Raw genomic sequence first — 22912 nt, 5'->3', positions numbered from 1 at the left:
GCGTTAGAAAGGCATTAATTTATTTGTAGACAGTAAACATAAATATCAGGTTATTTCAAAAAATACTTTGGGATTTTGTATAAGAGTCATTTAAGGCAAGTATAGCATGCTTGAGAGAAAGAGATGATTCTGAACCTGTGTTTCTCAAGGCTTTCCATCATGATGAGCTGGAAATTCCATTATTGTTGTATCATTCAACCACCAGGAGAATGAAGATAAATTTGCTAGTCTTCTGTCTTTTTTTTAGCTACCAATCGTGCTCCCATGACTGATATATTTCCCACATTCATTGACTGAGTATGCCTTTACTATCAATATGTTTAGAAGCTCTTATTTGTTAACATTAAAGGCAATGCTAGAAGGTGGAGTAGAACTACTTCACAAATGGACATTTACCAAATGTCAGTATTATCTATTTCAACTACCTACATTGTTCTAATAAACAACAGGGGCTTGAAAGATGTCATTACTAAGGTCAGAGCGAGTTCTTAAGATCACTCATCTATATTTTCATCTTCTAGAGAATTCAAAGCAGTACGTGAGATGAGGATACAAATTATAATCACTGGGGGTAGCTTTTCTAGTTGCACTTAGGCAGATATTTGACGTGATGATTCGGGACCCGTTACAGAGTTACGCTATTTTTAAGTTCCTGGAACATAAAAATTGAGGGCTGAATATTAAATTGTTTGGCTGAGTTACAATTCTTTGAGTTTCATGGAGTGTTTTTCTTTACAAGGCTACTAGGCTTTCTCACATTATCATCCTAAACTCACTTCATCAATTCCTGAAGAAGGGCTTATGCCCGAAACATCGAATCTCCTGCTCCTTGGATGTTGCCTAACCTGCTGCGCTTTTCCAGCAACACATTTTCAGCTCTGATCTCCAGCATCTGCAGACCTCACTTTCTCCTCACTTCATCAATTACCTACCCTGCTCCTTCCATCTGAAAGCTTGATTCTCACACTTGTCATTCTCAGAAGAACTCACTACTGCCCAGATATCACTGGATTGACATCACTGGCACTAAGGCTCTCTTTAAGATGCTATTCCACATCTATACACACTATCAGTCTGGAACAGCCCTGCTCAGTTCATGACATTAGCTGTGGACTTGCCAGATAATGGGAAATTGGCACACTGCTTTGCATAGACACCTGGACATCTTGGTGAATGCACTGGTGCAGAGGAATGCCACCCTTCTTTCCCAGGATTAGCAGAGAAGGCAATGACACTAGACCTTGCCAACTTAGTTAGGCTCAGCCATTTGATGGAATGCCCAATAGTATAAGCATGTCACAGGCCTTCTCCACTTCATCACGGTTACGTGCCACTGTGTGTTCTCTGCTGTATCCACCCCTTACAAAGGCTCATACTCTACCACTTACACTATTATATGCAACATTATCTGTCACTTGGTCTCATCCTCCAACCCCATACTGCTAATCCTGCATGGCCTTTGCAGTTCCTACTCACTCTATCCAGACATCATCTTATCACCTTTCTCCAACTTGATTCAACATTAACAGCAATATGACCCAGTTTTGTCTCCCTTTCTCTCTCTCCAGAAGAAAGCAACTCACATATGGCACAAAGAGTAGGCTGACTGTCATTCAACTCGTCATTTTTTGAGTTTAGGATTCTGCCTGATATTACCCCAACCATCTGACTAATTATGCCAAATGCTTGGGACAGGCATTAGAGGCTGCCCTGGACTTACTTCCCTGACTGTAAGGTGTTTCTCTTGAAATGACTGAAAACTCCTGACAACCAAAGCAAGCTTAACAGCATGGTGCCTGTGCTAAAAGGCAAGTAAGACTGCAGCATAATGAAGGTGATAGCATTGGCAGAGGTGGAAAAATGCAAAACAAAAAGGCGAGTAAGAGAAGCCGCTAGTATTCAGGTAGACTCAAGAGTGAGTGCTAACAGAAGCAGTCAGCAGCTCTGAGAGGAAGCATGGATCAATTCATTACAATGATAACTGCTGGCATTGCTGTGCAGCAGCATGGTTCACATGGATTGGAGATGCCATGATGATCCCAAGGTGGCAAATTAGATTAGATTACTTACAGTGTGGATACAGGCCCTTTGGCCCAACAAGTCCACACCGACCCGCCGAAGCGCAACCCACCCATACCCCTACATTACCCCTTTACCTAACACTACGGGCAATTTAGCATGGCCAATTCACCTGACCCGCACATCTTTGGACTGTGGGAGGAAACCGGAGCACCCGGAGGAAACCCACGCAGACACGGGGAGAACGTGCAAACTCCACACAGTCAGTCGCCTGAGTCGGGAATTGAACCCGGGTCTCAGGCGCTGTGAGGTAGCAGTGCTAACCACTGTACCACCGTGCCGCCCAACTCCAAATCTCCAACACCAAAGTCTATGGACATGGGATGTGCATGAATTCTGCCTCTGGAACCTGCCAAGATGCTGGTGCTGGTCCAAGATGAAATTCTGGAGATTGAAAGATGAGCTGGAGTCACCAGATCCCTGCTCGGACTTTCATATCAGGAATAGTCGCGTCTAGTTCCTTCATGGCAGGGAGAAAAGGAAGCTGCTTATTAATAAGGTAGCTTGCCCTCCTTAACAAGAATCTTGGCTCAATGTTTGAAACTCTGTTGGAAAATGCAACTAATCACTCTTGATGTTGAGAAAGACCTCACTGTACTTCTCTTGTGATTCTTCCACATTTTTCACATAGTTCCCATGAGATTCCACCCCAAATGTTTTCTAAAATGAACACAGACAGTCCTGCATTGGCAATTTTATGCCAATGTAGAAAGTTACAAATTTAATCCCCCCGCTCCCACATGCTGTCCTGGTTTTATATTTGACCAAAATATCATAGCTTGCTTATTCAATTAATGTTTTCATAACCATAATTTTGTGAAAGGTCACTTTGTAAAAACAAATGTGAAAAATTTAAAAGAGAAGGGGCAATACAAAGTACAAATGATACGAAGTACAATACAATAATGAAGAATACTTCGAAATAGCAGCAAAACATCATAACAGAAAGAGTAACAATGAAAAAGTAGAATGCTGGGTGGAAAATATGATTGGTTTTGTGTGAGGATTAAAAATGTGTAGGCTGTGGCAGACAATCCTTGTGACCTCAACTAAGGAGCATAAATAGAACTATACATCCTACAGTATGGTGTAAACGTGTGCTGACAGATATCTGTGCAAAACAGCAGCCTCATGGATGCAAACAGCAAAAGACAACTTTCATTAACAAAATGGAATTCACTTCACAGCATCTTGCTTCAACATTTGTGTTTTGACCCTTGGTGAATCAGATGTTGACTTCTTTATCAAACCTTCCAATGTATCATTCTGTATGTGGGCTGAAAGGAAGTTGCTGAAATGGCACAGGCAACCTTGTGGTTTGGGGCTTAAGCTTCAACAGTAGAGTTTCCATATGGCTCACCATATCAACTTACACAAATAAAACTTTGCAACAGTGATATTATGTGCACTATTGTGGGGTATCTATCATCCTGCGTGCATCATATTGGTTCTCTGTTATTTTTGCAACACAGTTGAACATGTTTGAATGCTGAAGGCATTTCATTAAGCATGCAAGATTATGAAAGAACCAGAAAATCAGTCCTATGAATTTTTGAAAAAGGAGTTAAAATTTAATTTTTCATTGTATATTCAATAATCACTGGTTGCAAAACTATTGTAAAATCCATTAGTATTTAATTTGATATACTCTCTTTCTCTCTGCCCCTTCTCTCTCTCTGCACAGAACATTCTAGGATTTTCCTTACATGGTAGTTGACTCACTTCATGTTGTTTAATTTTAACATTGTTAATAAAATAATATCATTTAAGCATTTCACATTGTCAGTTTCACTTTAACATTGGCCGATTTCTTGTTCTGTGGCTTACTTGGTCAGATGACCTTTCCCAGTGCTCTACTCACACACTCTCTCTCTCTCTCTCTTTCGTTTAGCTGTGGTCCTCAGCTTTGCTTCCTGTCCTGATTTCTGGCCTTAACCTTCTCTACTGGCTGTCTTCTGATGGTGGCTCCTGAGCTTTGCTTCTCCCTTGCCATTTGAGCTTTGCCACCCAACTGTGGTGTTGCTTCCCACCCCTTGCTACCTGACATCTCCTCCACCCAGCACCTGCACCCACACCTCCCAACCCCAACCTCTGCCCCACATCGTTGCCTCCCACTCTCTCACAGGTCCTGGTGATTTTTCTCCTGGCATCATTTCTTCCTGAACTCAAGTTCCAGTCTCCATCTAGTGGGGAAAGTTTGTCAGTGCAATTTAAAATCTGAAAAGTGCAGATGCTGAAAAGCTGAAATAAGAATAAGGTACTGGAGAAGCATAGCAGATCTGGAAACATCCAGAGTTATATTGGATTTGAAACATTAATTCACTTCACCGATGCTGCCAATTCCTGAATTTCACCAGCATTTTCTGATTCTGTCAGTGCCCATCTAAAAAGGACTGCTCTCTCATCAGAGAGAGATTACTATTGGTGGTTTATCCTGAGGGTCACCACGCCTCAGGTAAAGGGAAGACAGTACTAGTGTAGAAGGCTGCCCTTGATTTACAGTGCTGGGAGTCCCCAGAGTGAAGGTTATCCTACTTGATTTGACAGAGGCCTGCTGGCAATCATGGCAAAATTCCTGGCTGTGTGCGCACGTTAAACGTCATGGCAAGACAGCAGAAACGGTCTGGTTCCACTGTCTGAGGGCAAAGTGCAAAATGGAAAGGCAAGCCAATAGAAGGCAGGGATGCTGTGAGGGTTATGAAAGCAAGCGAAGCATCTGGAGATGCAGCCTGGCTCAGTCCATGAGCTGGGTGTGTGTTCCTGTCCCTGAGAAAAGAGAAATGTTTTCTCAAGAAGCAACTGACATGTGCAGAGCACTGAGTTTGCCAATCAACAGTGAGAATATATCCATTGCAGAACACAGCAGATATTGCATTCCTGAAGAAGGATTTATGCCCAAAACGTCAATTCTCCTGCTCCTTGGATGCTGCCTGACCTGCTATGCGTTTTCAGTGCCAAACTTTTCACCTCTGATCTCCAGCATCTGCAGTCCTCACTTTCTCCTAGACATTGCATTATGCTGATAGATAATCCAGGCCCAAAGAGCAGAACAATTACAGATAAAGAACAAGTTACAAATACTTTGGAGAACATCATGCAAAGAAGACAACATGCCTGGCATGGGGAAAGCAGTGCTCTCACCACAAGAAGAGGAATTTACACTCAAGTGTAAGGCGAGAAGGAATCACATTAAGTAATTACAGAGGACTACTGAAGAGGTATCAGCTGAAGATGTTGATGTTTCAGTTTGCACCATGCAACAGGATGGTTTTAGATGAATGTAGTTTGTGATCATTGGAATGAGGATGGCAGATGGAAAACATGAGATTGATATAAAGTGTCAGAAAGACACTTGTGCACCTGGCTACATCATGACCTTCACAGACCTGTGTGAAACGGTTTAATGTATCAATCCAAAAATCCTGAAGGTAAGGTTGAGATGATATGTTGGCACACTACTGCTGTGAGGGCAGTTGACTCTGCAAACTCACTACAATAACTGAATAAGCATCTTGAGTCCAAATCATAGACAGCAAGCAACAGCCACTCACATTAGCATCTCTAAAGCTTGGACTGGTAACCCTCGATATGGCAAAAGTGATCTGTGATTGTTCACACCATACCATTGGCTGAACAGACCTCAGAGGAGTGCAATGATGTTTTTACAGGGTTAGAATCTCTTCTAGGAGAATATCATTCTGAAGCAGTCGAGATGCAAGATTAATTCAGCATCTGGTGAAGAAAGTTCTAGCTGTACTCATGGTCAAATTGAAAGACAAGACAGAAGAGCTGGAATGCAAGTGAGTAATCAGGGAAATGAGAACTCCTAGAGAATCCATTGGCAGCATGGTAACAGTGAAACAACCTGAACAAACAGCCATGACTGAATGGCAGGGCAGACCCAATGGGCAGAATGGCCCAATTCCTCACTACTCCAGATGCTCACAGGCAAGTGAAGCTGAACAAAAACATCAGCAATTACAGTCTGGACACCCTTCAGGCACGCATATGCTATTTGACATATCTAAGGCTCCAGAAGTACATCAACATAGACAACTAGAAATACTGATGTCCCTTGAATGGAAGCTATAGTGGACAACCTACTACATTGTGAATATGGAAATAGGGTATGGAAGAAGCCATTTTTGGCAACAAAGAAAACCCAGTGAGACCGCTGCACAGAACCTGTCAGATGAACCTGAAGCTGAATAAGGGAAATTCACACTTAAATATCCATGAAATCAAACACATTGATAACAAAAAGTCTTTACTCAGATTCCAAAAATGTAATAGCTGCAGCAATGCAGTACAAAACCTTAATGGATTTGTCAACTGTTCAGAAACATTTTGCCCAATTTGAACCATTATGTATACTCATGCCAAAGATGCGTAATGTGGAGCACAGAACAAAGATGTGGAGCACAGAACAAAGATGTACCGTTCACAGAAGTTAAACAACTAGTGATGTCAACAGCAGTGCTGAAATCTACATTGTAAATGATAAAGTTGACCTGCAATGGGATGACAGAGTGAACAGATTAGAGCAACTCTAATGTTGCAAGGATAACTAATTGTATTTGCATTCCGGGCATTGAAATAGCGTATGCTCAGATTGAGGAAGAATATCTGATTATTGTCTTTGCTTGTAAACATTTTTATCACAAACCACTTCAAAACATTTTCCATGTGTTTTCCAAAATGTTTTCAAAGAATGTTGCTCTGTTTTTATGGACACAACATACAAGCAAGGGATGCAGAGGTTGTCAAGAGCAACGTCCTGATGAAGAAAGTAGAGAATGATATGACAAAGAAATCCTCAAGATTCAATGTGAAACAGCAGCTCATGTCAGCAACTCTGGAAGTCATCAACTCAGTAGATATTGAATGTAACAGATAAGTGCCTTGCTCAAATCAAATGAATTGCTCAGAAAGATACAACTCACACTTAGAATTAACGGCCCAAGTTGGCACATTGTTCAAAGGGAATAAAATAATTCTCACCGAGGAGTCTAGAGGACAGATGTTAAAGGTGGTAACGGATGTACCTGAAGCAATGAAATCAAGGACCACATCAGCTAGTCCATAGCTTGTAATGAGTACCAAACACAAAAGCTATACTGACATATAACAACCAGTCCACTGCTAAAATAAAACAAATAATGATGTTTGCTGGAGATCTGAAGCAAAAACAGAAATTGCTGCTGAAACTCAGCAGGTCTGGAAGTATCTGCGCAATTACAAATCGTGCATGCAAATGTATTTTGTTGTTTGTTGTGAAAAGCGAGATGTTTGCAATGAAATGAAATCATGAACACGTCCTTTCATCATGAGTCACAAAACCCCATCCCAAGTCAAAACAATATAATCTGATATGTATGCTACTGATCAAAACATTTCGTTTTGTGCTATTTTATAGGCACTTTAACAAAGACACTGTTGGGGAATGGCTGCTGCCTGGTGAGCACAAACAAGAATTTTGGATCAGTATCTTAAGATACATACAAAGGACTGAGTGGCCAATTCTTGTTCCTTGTTCGTTTGTATATTACAGTTTGGAGCAGAATACACATAAACACAGCAAAATATTGTATGATTGACAGTAAAATCATTCACGATGTGAAAATTCTGTCCAGTACTGAGGACTGACAACATAGTAAAGGCATTTTTAGGTCTGATGTATTCCTTTGAAAATAACCATGAATTTTTAAGGTCAACTATAAACTTTTGAACACTTTCTAAGATGCTAATGAAAGAAAAAAAAACAGTGCAAGTAACTAAAACTAAGGACTTCCTTGTTCCTGTGACTATAGCAGGTTGACTTAATGCAGAGATGCCGGCATTGGACTGGGGTGGACAAAGTTAAAAATCACATAACACCTTGTTATAGTCTGACAGGTTTATTTGGATGAACAAGTTTTCAGAGCGCCACTCCTTCGTCAAGTAGCTAGTTGGGCAGGATTATAGGACCATAGACAAAGTTATCTCTTCGTGTAATTATGCCTTGTGATGGTAGCAGATTTAGTTTTATAAGCACATAAACTGGAATGACATAACCATCAACGACTAAGGCCATCTCACACTTGGAAATACTTTACTTCAAAGGAATTATAAACCAAAGTCTTGTCTGTCCAACCTGGCGAATGTTAAAGATCTCATGGTATTGCTTAAAGAAGATGAAGACATCTCTCAGTATTTTGCCAAACAGTATTCCCTTAACAAATGCCATCAAAATAAAACTGCTTATAAATAGGGATAAAATATAATCTAGCAACTCTTTCAGAAGGAGAGTAGAGAAAATCCTGGTAATTATAGACCAGTGAGCCTTACTTCTGTTTTGGGCAGAGTTTTGGAAAGGATAATAAGAGATATGCTTTATCATCATCTAGAAAGGAATAATTTGATTAGGGATAGTCAACACTGTGTTGTGAAAGGTAGATCGTGCCTCACAAACCTTAATGAGTTCCCTGAGAAGGTGACCAAACAGGTGGAGGAGGGTAAAGCGGTTGATGTGGTGTATATGGATTTCAGTAAAGCATTTTATAAGGTTCTCTATGGTAGGCTATTGCAGAAAATACAGGCGCATGGATCGAGGATAAATTAGTGATTTGGATCAGAAAGCTGAAAGAAGACAGAGGGTGGTGGTTGATGGGAAATGTTCATTCTGGAATTCAGTAACTAGTGGTGTACCGCAAGGATCCATTTTGGCGCCACTGCTGTTTGTCAATTCTATAAATGGCCTGGATGAGGGCATAGAAGGATGGATTAGTAAATTTGTAGTAGGGGCATAAAACAGCCTGCCTGCAACAGTAGTAGACTCGCCAACTTTAAGGGCATTTAAATGGTCATTGAATTAACATATGGATGATAATGGAACAGTATAGGTTAGATGGCCTCAGATTGGTTTCACAGGTCGGCGCAACATCGAGGGCTGAAAGGCCTGTACTTGCTGTAATGTTCTCTTCTATGATAGAGACATTTGTGAATTGTAGAAAGTCACTATAGTCCTATCAGACCATAGAACAGTTCTCTCTCGTTAGACATGAACAATGGTGGCAGTTTAATGGTGGCATTAAGGCAGTTGAGAAAAAAAGAGTCTTGTATAGTAACATTAGTTGATGCAGAAGTTGAATCCATGCTGTTGCAATGCTAACCAGTCATCCAACCAACTGAGCAACTTTGCTGATAGATTTGAAAATACCAGTCTTGTCACCACTGCATAACTGCATGAATGACTTGTTTAACTTGTTGTTTTATTTCTTTTTTGGCGCTATATCTTTCCAGAGTAATATGCAATAGACCAGATGCTTCTCAGTTCCAAAAGTGGCAGCCTATGGGTCCATTTGAGAGTCAGTACAAAACACAACAAACAATAATCAGTTCAGAATACCCACTACCCCACAGGATAAATTTGGTGAGCTATATTTTTGCTTCAAGCTTAAAGGATGAGCAAATAGTTACAAGTTATTGATAAGGCCAATTTTTGAGTGCATGTATATTGACTACCACATGTGGGCTTAAGGTAGATAACACTGCAAAGCTGATGTATCAACCAGCACGTTGATGAAAGGAAAAGCATCAGAGTGCTCCATCTCAGATGCAAATGTGCATATGGTATGAATTATACTAATGTATGAAAAGAAATCCTTACACATAGCTGCAGTTTCAACGATTGTAGATTTATCATCTACCTGTCAGAAATATGCAGATGGTAGGAAGTTGGGGTTCATTCTATCAGAAATGCATTTCTTCCGATATCAATGGAAATAAAACAAATGTTGCACCTCCCCGTGACACCAATCTGAAGCCCATCAATCCAACATTACTCTGTTATCATCTATTTGTTTATCCAATGACCATTTAAATGTCCTGAAAGCTGACGAGTCTACTATGGTTGCAGGCAGGGCATTACTCACAGTAGTAAAGGTGTGGAAAGAACCTACCTCTAACATCTCTCCTATATTTATTACCCCTCAATTTAAAGCTCTGTTCCCTCATGCTAGCCATCACATCCAAGGAAAAAGGCTCTCACTGCCCACCCTATCTAATCCTCTTAACATCTTGTATGCCTCTATTAAGTCACCTCCTAACCTCCTCCTCTCTAATGAAAACAACCTCCAAAACCTCAGCCTTTCTAGTGCAAGTTATAAGTGAAGGCATAACACTCACTATGTTTGTATTCAATTCCCCTCATAATAAATGATAATATTCTATTACTTTTCCTTTTTACTTGCTGTATCTGAGTACTAGCCTTTTGCAAGTCATGCACTAAGGCACCCAGATGTCTCTGCATTTCAGAGCTCTGCAATCTCTCATCATTTAGGTAAAACACCTCCTTTTCTTTATTCCTCTTTCCACAATGGACAGTTTTCCAGTTTTACTTCATTTGTCAGATTTTTGTTCATTTATTTAACCCATAAATATTTATATATGGAGTCTTTATATCATTTTCAGACGATATTCTTTTCTTTCTGTGTCATCAACAAATTTGCCAATTATACCTTCTGTTCCTACATCCAAATGATTTATATAAATTGTTAAGAGTTGAAGTCCCAACATCAATCCCTGCAGCAAACCACTCATTACATCCTAATTTTTGCTTCCTGTTAGCCAGCAAATGTTCTATCAAGACCAATATGTTACTTACTATACTGAGATTTTATTTTCCACAATAACCTTTGACATAGCACTGTATCAACTGAATTCTGGAAGTCTAACTACAGTACATCCAATGCTTCCCCTTGATCTACACTATATTACTTACCCAAAGAACTACAAAAAGATTGGTTAAGTATGATTTCCCTTTTATAAAACCATTTTGATTCAGGACTTCAAAGCTTGACAGCCCACAACTCCAAGAATTTACTCAGTATTACATTTCTGGTGACAATAATTTTTCTGAGTGCCTCATTTCTTTCCATGATCTGATTTATAGCTGATTCTTAGACATTATGCACATTCTGAGCTCTTAAAAACTGATGCAAACTAACCATTTAATTCAGCAGCCATCTTTTTATTTTCCATTCTCAATTCCCCACTCACTTTTGTAGAAGGCTTTTAAAAAATTATTTATAGAAACACTTACTATCTAGCTTTTTGGATAGCTTTATCCAGTACTCTATTTTTCCTCCTATTTATTTACTCTACTTTTTTCTATATCCTGGTCAATCATTTGACCACCTGTCTGTGTCATTGTCTTTCCTTTACGTTTGATACTGTTTTTAACCCTTCTAGTTCACCACAGATAATGGATCTGTCTACTGGATTTTTTCTTACATGTTGGAATGTATCTATTCTTTTTATTCTATCTTTAAGTATCTGACAATACATCTCTATTGACCTATGCATTAATCTAATTTGCAAGATCACTTCAGCAGTGTCTGATCTCAAGCCTTCATAGCTGCCCTTATTTAAATTTTAAAAAACTCTCCTCTTCGTAAATACAAAATTCAATCTTATCATAGTTGCTGCTAGCTAGAGGCTTTTTTCACCATGAGAACATTTATTAATCCTATCTCATTACACAATACCAGGTCTAGCATAGCTTATTCTCTGGTCAGCTCCAGAATGTGTTGTCCTAAGAAACTGTATCAAAAACATTTGATGAACTCATCCAAACAGACTTTCTCATCTGACGTTTTAGTCTATATGTAGATTAAAATCTCCTGTGATTGTTACTATTCCTTTCTGCCAACTTCCCATTATTTCTTCCCTAAGGCTCCACCCTATTGTGTAAGGGGCCAGTGGTGACTTCTGGTGAACACCATGTTATAGCATAAGCGTTAGAATTTCTTCTCTTTTTTAGTACCTCTATATAAACAAATACACATGCAAATAGAAAGTAAGACCAGCAGTTGAATTGAGAAATAAAAAAAAATGAGTACTCACTTTACGTCCAGAGAAGATGAGGCATAATTGATGCATAGAACCACCATTTTTCACAATAGCTAGCTCCTTTTTGAGAGTTGTTGGAGAGGGAGGAGCCCAGTTGGTCTTTGCCTTCTGACCATCACACCCTACACAGTTGAGTGCATTGTCAGATTTAAAACATTGTGCCTTAGCTTCCTGCTGAAGGCTGCCCTCACTATGGGTTCGACGTCGTAGTGAGTTCTGAACAGAAAGTGTACTATGTTTCTCACAATCTGATGTCTCAATCATACTCCGTCGTTTAGAAGTACAACTGTCCAAATAACAATCATCACTATCATTATCATCATCATCATCATCTTCTTCCTCCTCCTCCTCCTCCTCATCATTATCATCACCATCGATCTGTAAGATTGGTAGTTCATCTGCACTTTGGCTGAAGCTTCTGTCAAGTCTGACTTCAGGTATATTAAATGGCATTCGAAGATTCTGTGACTCTATGGCACTTGGATTTTCAATATTTTCTTTCACCCCTTCTACAGAATCATTTTCTCCTTCAGGAACTTGTTCTTTTTCTGAGATGTTCTCATTTTCACCATTTTCTTTACCAGTTAGCTGGGCACTATTAATTGGAAGCTGTTCCTCAGACAGCATTTTCGACTGTTCATCTGATTTTGGGTCAAGCATCTATTCAGAGGGGGAAAGAAAAGAGAAAAAAATGGAAAGATCGATTTAAATTATCGTGGTTTAATCTGAAATGGGGAAGAATTCATTGATATGTCAATTACATGTTCAATTATAAAACTTGTATTTTTTTAACTGACATTTACAGAAGATAAATCTGTTCTCAGTGATAATAATAAAACAAAATTAGTGATGTTGACTGAAGTTATAAGCAAAAATTCAAACACTCAAGTATTTACAATGGCTGGTTTCATAACCAGGGAATACAGTTTCTGAGGGAAGCCTGAAAGTCCGGGTTCCCCTGCTCGTCAAAGTTTTAATTCTGTGACATGAGCATTTGTACTTGCCGTGTCCCAATTGGAAGTCAGCCTGATTGACAGATATTACACATCATACAAAAGTGAATAAATTCAGAAATCCAGACTTTAGAATGTTAATTTTAACTTTAGCCATCAGGTGGAATGTAATGCACACATCCAATGATAAGTATATGTCCATTAATTCCAAAGGTAATTTTTTTTGGGGGTGGGGGCGGGGGCGGGGGCGGGGTGGGGGGGGGGGGGAGGTGGGGTAGTGGGTGGAAAGAGAGATTGGTTGGGGCATGGATGGTTTGTTCATAATTAGCCAGCTGATCAAATCACTGCACTTTCCCAAGCAGGGTTACATTAATGTGTGCCAAATAGGATTTTTAACTCAATGGGTCAGTTAATACTTCACACTTGCTCCACATCAATCTAGTATCAATGACTTTTGTATTGGTCATTTCAGTGGGAACTGATATATAATTAGGTAATGATCTGGTTAGCAACACACAACCAATAATGCTTAATGATTTACCTGACTTACATTTTGCAAAGCTTAGTTTGTCCACTTTCTATATGAACAAAAATAGTGCACGAGAAGCACCTCGGAATGTGTTAAATCCTCCTCCATTAATATGCTAACCAACTTTCTAATCGCACATATTCAGCTTTTAAAAACTGAAGTACTTCAAATGCAGGTTCATCAACATCTAAAAATTCAAAACCTAGTAATGTTTAGAATACAGAACTAAGCTTTTCTCGAATGAAATGATCTCAACTTATTTTTCTTCCAAATCTAAATAAACCCCTGACTATAGGATCTGGAGTCAAGATTGAGGCAGTTTTAGTTTGTGAATCAGGAATTTGTTAACAGTGGGTTGTTGCAGATACATTATGAAAAAAATATATAAATTTCATATATTTATATGATAAAACTTAGCTTAGATTCCCATGAAAAACTGGACCCCATAAAATTGTGACAGTTGGGATTTTTAATGTTAAAACATGAAATTCAAAGGCAGGATCCATAATCCCGGAAGTGCATATTATTGTCAAAAATCAAGATCTTCTGAGATACTAAAGCAGCTTGCTTTCAGATTTTACCTCAAAGTTAAATTTGACCCTTTGAGCACGGACTCTGTTTCAGTACAGAATTCAAATGTTTATACTAAACTTATGTTTGGGAATGACATCACTGGTAGGACACAACTTGAAATCCATCAAGTTGGGATGCTCTGGAGATACTGAGTTAACCATATTGATGTGAATGAAGCAGTGATGACAGGCTCAACATCCATGGGCAAATCTGCCTTCACCTAACCAGCTGTCATCAGGCCCTCTGTTCCTTCAAAGGATGGGCACCTACCCCCAGAAGTTGCCAGCAAATCCAGCAATTCAGCAGTGGCATTGGGGGAGCCAGCTACTACTAGGATGGTCTCGAGGAGAGATGATACTATGAAAATATGCCCCTCTCCCAACTGGATAAGCAGGCTCTGGGAGCGTGAGGACCAGTCAGGAAGACCTTATCATGGGAGGGGAGTACAGTGATGATGGGAGAGATTGTTGAAAGCAAGGAGAGAAGCAGCCACGGAGGCAGCTGTCATTCACTCAGTGAACCATAGTGCCCAAATAGCAGCCACCCCAATCATGACGGCACAGGAAGGCTGACAGGATTCATCTGGAGGGTATCCCATGTTGTGAAGGGGTCATGTGTCACTGTTAAAATACCACTGTCGGTGGAAAGATACCCTGAAATGGATTGATTGGAAAATTGGAAATGTAAATTTAGATTTCTGGATACTATGATGTTCAGTGAGATACCGGTGTCAGGTAGTAGAATGGAGACACCATCATGATTTTAAGAGAAAGAGACCAGTGTTTTTTTTTCTTCTTTAACCCCCACACTACCGCCTAACTGCGGTAGTGCTTATTTTTTTCCAGCACCCATGGTGTGTGTGCAGGTGTGAGACACAGTGAGAGACACAAAGTGCACAAATCTTTATTCAATTTCCACCACCAGGAGGAAAGGAGACACCCGAGTGGCGTGTGACAAGCAGTGCCCTTCACATCAAAGGGCAATGCTGTGTGATCAAAAGAGACCAGTGTTTTATCAAGTGAACACATAGTTAACATCCAATTAACATTTAATTGATGTAAGCAGAACACAATTCTCTATTGCTCCAAGCCTATCATCCCTGATCAGATAAAAGTATACCCACCGTGCCCAGTGTAGTGGGGACAGATTATTTTGTTGATCTTTGTTTCATTAAAAACCTCAAATTAAAGGTGTGCACTTTCCACATTTTCCTTCATTTAACTAATGTCAAAGGTTTGGTTTTAAGCTGCATCTTGATGATGGAGAGAAATTCAAGTTATACAAATATGGAATTTAGCATAAAATAAAAAAAATTATCCTCAACTTGAATGAAACTTGGTTAATCCGCCTTGAATGTTGGCAGCAGTCCTAGGCACACCATAAGCTGCATGGTGGCTCAATGGTTAGCACTGCTACCTCACAGCACCAGGGTCCCAGGTTCGATTCCAGCCTTGGGCAACTGTCTGTGTGGAGTTTGCACATTCTCCCAGTGTCTGCTTGGGTTTCCTCTGGCTGCTCCGGTTTCCGCCCACAGTCCAAAGGCGTGCAAGTCAGGTGAATGGGCCATGCTAATTGCCCACAGTGTTAGGTGCATTAGTTAGAGGGGCAATGGGTTTGGGAGGGTTACTCTTCGAAGGGTAGGTATGAACTGGTTGGGCCGAAGGGCCTGCCTCCACCCTGGAAGGAATCTAATCTCATGAAAGAAATCAGAATCATGGAAAGGATACCAGGATGAATAACTGTAACTCTACCAAAAATTAAAGTTCGCAATTATCAAGGAAAGTTTAAAACTGTGCTGCTGGAGGTTTTCAAATTTGCACAAGTAGCGAGTACATCAAAGATTGATTCAAATTCTGCCAAGAGATGGAGCTGGGAACCAGTCACAAACTGTGATTTTTCTGGAGGTGGAGCTGCTAGTTAGTGGAAGAATGGATTGAAAAGTCAATTGGCAGATGTGGATGTGAGATGTGGGACTCTGCAAGTGTGGGCTGAAGGGCATCATGCAGCTATAATCGTAGCTGCCATTTGGAAGAGGCTTAGCCAAGGGAGGGCAGAGTTTCCCCTCAATTCTCTGCTGATAGACTTCAAAGTCCTCTTTAGGGGCTGTGAGGGAGTGGTTAAGCATAGTTGGAGCTATCTGAAACAGTCAGCAGCAAAACTTTGGCCCAAAGGTACCATGAACGTTTCAATGACCTTCTTCATTGAGGAACAATGAGTGCAAGGCTTCTAGGTAATTAACTTCCACCAAGGTACCGAAAGGTGCATGCCGTTCCTGAACATACGAGTGACGCGTGCCCAGAGTACTTTCTGATTAGACATGGCTCATAATCCTAGTAATTGTTGTGGACTTGCCAAACTGAGACATGCTCCTTCATGCGTATTAGTCATTGGAATTGTTCAGAAAGACCAGTATTGTTTCATCCCCATCTTTCTCTTTTGACCTTGCATGAAAAAGGGACATACAATGTCGGAAGTAGGCTTTGACTGGAGGAGGCCCACCCTACCTTTCCATTGCCACTGCTATGGAGAAGGCAGGCATGAAAACTGCTCACGTGATCCCACAAGCATGTTTGAGATGGGGAGATGAGCAGGTCTGGAGCAAAGGTGATGATGTTGCTATCTATGGATGAAGGGGTGAAATTCCCAGCTGCATTGGGAATCTACAGCACATAAGGGCTTCTGTTTGTTAGGTTTCCTTCTTCTCGGGTTCTAATATGGAGGGGGAATACCCACTCCTATCATGGCACTGGGGACATCCCAAAGAACCAAGGTAACAGACCCTGCACTGTGACATCATTCCAATAGTGCAAATATACTCTCATAAGTGAGTTCTTTCACAAGCTTAAATAGAGTGATAAAGCACGAGCGAGCAGGACAAGACAAGAGAGACAGAGCTAGATGTGAGCAGTCCACCTTGGATGGTGGAAGACAGCTATCATCAGCTGCACATGGATGCAAAGCTTCAGGAATTATAGGAAAACAGACTTTACAGACATATCACAGATGTATCCACATGTCCGAATTTACAGAGACAATCTGTGATCACTGACTGAGAAGGAAAGATTCTATTCAAGTCATATGGGCCAGCAGGACTTAGGACTTTGAATGTATGAGAATTTCCCACTGGTAGAATATTCAACCTTTTAGATTAATGCTCAGCCTGGAGGGTTAAGACTCTCTGCATTGCCTGACCACTCTCCTTGTATCCAGTATACCTATAACCCAATGGCTGCGAGCACATCTCAACCATACCTCCTTTCATAGGCCCACCTAATATCCTGGTACAATCATAAATACCTTACTGCTACATTAATACCTTTGTGCCCTAGGCTGTATCCAGCTTGCGACCCATTTGCCTCCACCAAAATTGCAACTATCCCTTAACAAGGTGACAATCTAATAAATCAGATTCATTCAAAATTTGAAGAGGCTCCTAAAGTCTGCCTTTCCAATCCTGAGGAGAATCATTGATGGCAAGAATGGCATCATAAAACTAGCTCATTGGCCAGTTACACTATTTTTAAAGCCTGCTCATCTCTGTCCTCTCCCCTCAATGCTGCATTGAAAAAAAATCTGTGATTAAATGTATTTAATTTCAAGTAATTTAAAACAATGCAAGGCAGAAAACAAATATATGTGCCTTCGCTATCCAGACAGAATGGCCATGTTTGAGATTTTGAACCTAACCTTTAAAGTTCTTGCCAAGGAAATATCTAATAGATCATTGCAAAGCAGGAGGGGTTGATTTACATAATATATTTAAATACATATTTAAAGAATAATACTCAGGTGGGCTAGCAACAGTTGTTATTCACCTTATTAGACGCACTGAATAACTTAACAAAAAGCATTCCTTCAGTATTGTCTTAATTATCGTACTTTGAAGTTTCCAACTTAACTTTTTCAGAGCTGAAATGATTGATTCTGGCACTGTTGTTAAGTTTGAATCAATAGTTTAGCATTGATTAATATTCATTTAAATATTCCATGGAATCAAAATGTACCTCAAAATTTATTATGTCTTTAACAAGTGCATCTGCTTGTTTTAATTTATGTAGATGAACATTCATAATTGGAAGGTTCAAAAATCTCCAATGAAGAATTGACAATGAAATTTAGACTGAGACTGTAAAATATTATGATGTAATGAAATAGAAATTACGCTGGTTTGGTCCACTTTTCCACTGGACTGTAGCACATGTACATATCTAAAGATCCCATGGTATAAAGAAGAGTATGGTATTTACAGTATCCATACACCTTGAATTAACTCCACCAAAAAAATCTCATTGCTGTTTCTGTTCATACTATTCAATATGACACAAGTCAGTACACTCCAAAATAACATATTAGTGCATTTGATGGACTAAACAAATTCGTTTCTTACTTTTGTTTCAGAATATTCAAGCTGGTATTATAACATTTTGGCAAAAATCCCAGCATATAGTTAATGAATTACAATAGCTCCCAATTACCTTGCTGTAAGTCATCCAGATGAAGATCTGGTAGCTCCAACATCTCAATGGCAAGATTTTGTGTGTTGCTAGGACTTCCACCACAACTCAACCCAGCAAGAAATCCACCCTGTGGTGGGGGCCTGCCATAAAGCCATTTAATGTGTAGAAGGACATTTACTTGTCTGTGGGTGAGACTTCTGTTCATGTCAGGGTAGAAGTCTCGATTCACAGCAATGCCAGTCAACCGAAGGGCTAGTAGCTCTCTTCCTGCTGGTGCCACTGGGAGAGTGGCTGCTGTTGGGACTACAGAAGGACACAATGGAACTGGTCACTGGAGCTAGATGAAGTGCCAAGTTGAGGTTACATCGTTAGACCCAGTGAGGAAGGTCCAATGGAGCGGGGACTTGGGTGGACAGACTGGGATGTGTGAGGTGTGAATGGATGGGAGAGAAGATATGGAGAGTAAACGTAGGAGGACCTCCAATGAATCCAAAAGCCCCAAACAAAAAGGTACCCCTTTTCCTGCTAACAGCCTTAACAATGGCACCTTTTCAGCTTCAAACCTGGCTTCTTCTCCACTTGCTGCAGAAAAAGTACAGGTAAGGCTGGAAGAAGCTGTCAAGTGGCCATTAATTAGTGGCAAGATGCCAGAAAAGGTGTCCAAGGCATTATTCTCAATTTTATGGTCTCCACTCACCTATGAATCCAGCCACAGGGTAGAGTGCAATGCTACCCTATGCTGTTAATGCCCTCACAAATAAGTCAACGCTATGATGCTAATACATGATTAAGCTTAACAGTCCAGGTTCTAAGACTGACAATGCAGACTTTAGACAGGGTCATCAGATTTGGAGACTCAATGGTCATTTATACATGCAACATTGTGTTTGTTACAACATATGTTCAATAATGTCCTGATTTCTGGGAAACTCGCGCATCTAGCATAAACTGAATAACTTAAGTGGGGTTATGAAACAAGCCAGCAATTTCAACTCCATACACACAATAATGAAGTAGTAAATAATTTACATATTTCCCTCAGTCATGGAACACCGAGAACTTAATTAATTAACTTAACCTCAAAGACTATTAGACTGTGCCACTACTGGAACAGTTTTGAACGTTACTATTTGGTACACTTCACTAATAAAATGCATATCAAGCTTTTGACTTATTGATCATTGGTTGAATAATTTTGCCTAATGTCTCTTTTCCCTTACTTAACATGTTGGAGAAAAAAATACATAATTAGGCTCATTAACAGATTTGATTTTATAAAAGGCAAGCCTACTGCACAATTACCAAGATGGATAATGAAGAATCAAAATCAAAATGCAACAGAAACAATTCAATCTGGGGTAAAAAAGCACCCAGTACAGCCAGGATTAAGATACTGTCTGCAAAGGAAAATGTAATCTCCTACACATGCATAATAATCTAGCAAAATACCAAAGAGTTCAAAAAATTCTGATACACATAAACAAAAACTGGCAATCAATAATAGCTGTTCCCTCGGATGGTAGTGTGAAGAAATTAAGTGATATTCCAAACGTTGAATGCTCATGTTGCCATAATAATGCCAACTGATGGGTTAAGTCCCATATGCCAGGAAAGTTTTACAGGCATCTTCATTCACCAGGCAAAAAATAGCACATTGGATATAAACCCAGAATTCAGAACATGAACAAAAAACTGAATAAACTGTGAATGCTAGAAATCAGAATCAAAATCAGAAATTGTGGAAAATCTCAGCAAGTCTGCCATCATCGATGGACAGAAAGCAGAGTAAATCTTTCAGGTCCAATGACTCTACTTCAGATCTGATGGTAGCTAGGAAAATGTGGGTATTTATGCAGAAGTTGGAGTGGGGGAAGGAGGAGGAGTAAACGATAGGTACAGCGAGGCCAAACAGAGAAGAAAAACCATTGATGGTGGAGTGGGCAAAGGTCAGTCTGAGGTAATGAACAGCCAATAAAGGGGACTATTACTAGCTGACAATAAGTTATGTGTGACAGCAGCCCATGCGATGACAAAGTTTGATGTGTGAGGTTGGGGTAAGGACATGGGAGAAAATGCCTCAAGCCCTAAAATTGCTGAAATTGATATTAAGTTCAGAAGGCTGCAGAATTCCCAAGTGCAAAATAAGGTGCTGTTCTTCCAGATTGCTCAGTGCAGCAGGCAATTGGAAAATCAGGGTGTTTTTTACAGACAGAAAGTAAGTGTTCTGGAAAGTTGTCACTCAATCTGTGCTTTGTTTCCTCAATGTTGATGAGACAACATCGGAGTAGAGAATACAATACAGAATACAGTAGAGAAGATTGAGTGAAGTGCAGGCAACGCACAACCTGGAAGGTGCGTTTAGCGCCTTGGATGGTGAGGAGGGAAGAAGTAAATAGGCAAGATTTACAATTGCTGGGAAAGCTGCTGAGAGCGAAGGAAGATTGGACTAGGTTGTCACAGAGGGAATGATCCTAAAGTTTGGTTTTCATCTGTTGTGACCATCTGGAATGAAGTTCAACTCCTATGCTTTCTGCAGTGCCACCTCTAAGCAAGAAGTCTCATTCCATAGAAACTGGAATGATTTGCCTTATTTAAGCTGCACACATGCCTAATGTTAAAAATATTTCTACATAGTATTGTGGCAAAAACTGCAAGGATTTCATCTTACTGCTGCAGCTCTACTGCAGGTGATAATTCCTACATACCAGATGGTTTCAAAACAGCTTCTACTGTTGTTGGAATACTGAATGGGCTCACAAACTCTTAACAATTGCCTGTACCTATGCTTTTGTTTTTGCTGCTGTTTACCTATTATTTATTTATCTATGCTACTTAACTCTGATCTGCCTGTATTGCTTGCAAGACAAAGCTTTTCACTTTGCCTTGGTACACGTGACAATAAATTCAATTCTAAAAGCATTAAAAGAATATCCTTTCACGCAATAGTGCTCACTGGAGCAGAATCAAGCATAAGAGTGACAACAATGGTGGACTGCAAAATTTAGATAATGAATTCAAAATGTTGAATGCAAGTACATATTCCTACAGTACAATTACACTCTTTATTCATTAACTGGATTTGTGCACAGCTGGCCAGGTGGACATTTTTGCCAAAACTACTTGCTGTCAAGATGATGTTGGTAATCCATTGTCTTGAATTTTTGCAGTCTCTTAGAATTACAGCTTTACAATATGGTTTTGATACAACAGAGTGGCTTGCTAGGCCATTTGGGAAAGTAGCTGAGAATCAACCATTTTGCTGAGACGCCGTACTTTTCCAGCAACACATTTTCAGCTCTGATCTCCAGCATCTGCAGTCCTCACTTTCTCTTTAGGTCAGACCAGGAAGCAATGGCAAATTTCCTTCCCTAATCTACATGAATATTGCTGGAAAAAGACATTTTATTGAAACTTTTCATCTTGCACTCATCAGGACACTTCACAAGAATACACATTTAAGGAGAAAACCAATATTTATATTGTACAAAAGGAAACTGCTGATTGGTTAGTGAATAGATTCTGATTGATAGAGGCATTGCTATGGAGAACGTACCTATAACATACACAATTATAATTTACATGAGTGAACCAACAGAGTCTTGACAAACTTCCTATTCCATGGCTAACATTATTGTTACAAATATTTTTGTGTCAGATTACAGTCGATTCTGCTGTAACACAGCAGTTCTGTTTTCATGCAATCCAGTGTTATAAGAAAATCGCATAACAGTGGCACCATTTAAACTAACTGGTCCGAAATGGCATTATGAACAATGCATGCTTTAAAAGTTCGCGCTTTAGAAACTGTCCCCAACTCCTCAATCGTGTTACAGTGAATTTGCATTAATGAAACATGCATTATAGCAGAGCAACAAGTACCTAAATCCCCCAATTCTGCTGTATGATTTGAACCCACATCTCAAGATTATTCACCGACTGTAGATAAGCAGTAAAATAACAAACACTATGGGTGTAATCTTCCAAGCCCCTGAAAGGCATGGGCATTATAGTGAGTCAGATGGGAAAAAGATGAAACCATAAAACTGAGATTCTCAATGTTGAGGGAGAAAATAATTCAGATTCTGCAACCAGGTTTCGAAGGACAAAGCAAGAATCTTGCTTGAATGTATTTGCATGCCATCTAGTCTCATCTCATTGATAGAGGGTTTTTTATTCCCTCAAGTTGAATAGAAACTAGATGGCAATAATTTCTGACATGAAACTAAGAGCAGATACCTGGCAGCTCCAACTTGCTGCTTGTTCCTCCGAGCCACTATTTTGGAAACCAGTTCCTAACATCGTAGGTTATGATCCATATGCAAGAACTACCTGCAGCATGTCCATGGAATTTGGCACCAACCTCATGCATCATCATGGCTCATCTCCACTTCAATACTACACTTTGGAGCACACAAGCTTTTTCATTGTAA

General features: G+C 39.9%; 1 protein-coding gene across 6 annotated transcripts in view; it reads right to left on the bottom strand.

Moving 5' to 3' along the window:
• The window catches only part of rgs3a (regulator of G protein signaling 3a), a 218522-nt gene that overhangs the window by 27082 nt on the left and 168528 nt on the right, over positions 1–22912 (bottom strand). For all 6 annotated transcript variants that reach the window (XM_060841350.1, XM_060841351.1, XM_060841352.1 and 3 more), the window contains one exon: positions 11965–12630. In XM_060841350.1, the coding sequence (XP_060697333.1) occupies positions 11965–12630 (666 nt within the window). The remainder of the gene's footprint in view (positions 1–11964; positions 12631–22912) is intronic.

Source organism: Hemiscyllium ocellatum, chromosome 21 (assembly GCF_020745735.1).
Source record: "Hemiscyllium ocellatum isolate sHemOce1 chromosome 21, sHemOce1.pat.X.cur, whole genome shotgun sequence".
Taxonomy (NCBI): Eukaryota; Metazoa; Chordata; class Chondrichthyes; order Orectolobiformes; family Hemiscylliidae; genus Hemiscyllium; species Hemiscyllium ocellatum.
This window is presented reverse-complemented; position numbering and strand designations above follow the sequence as displayed.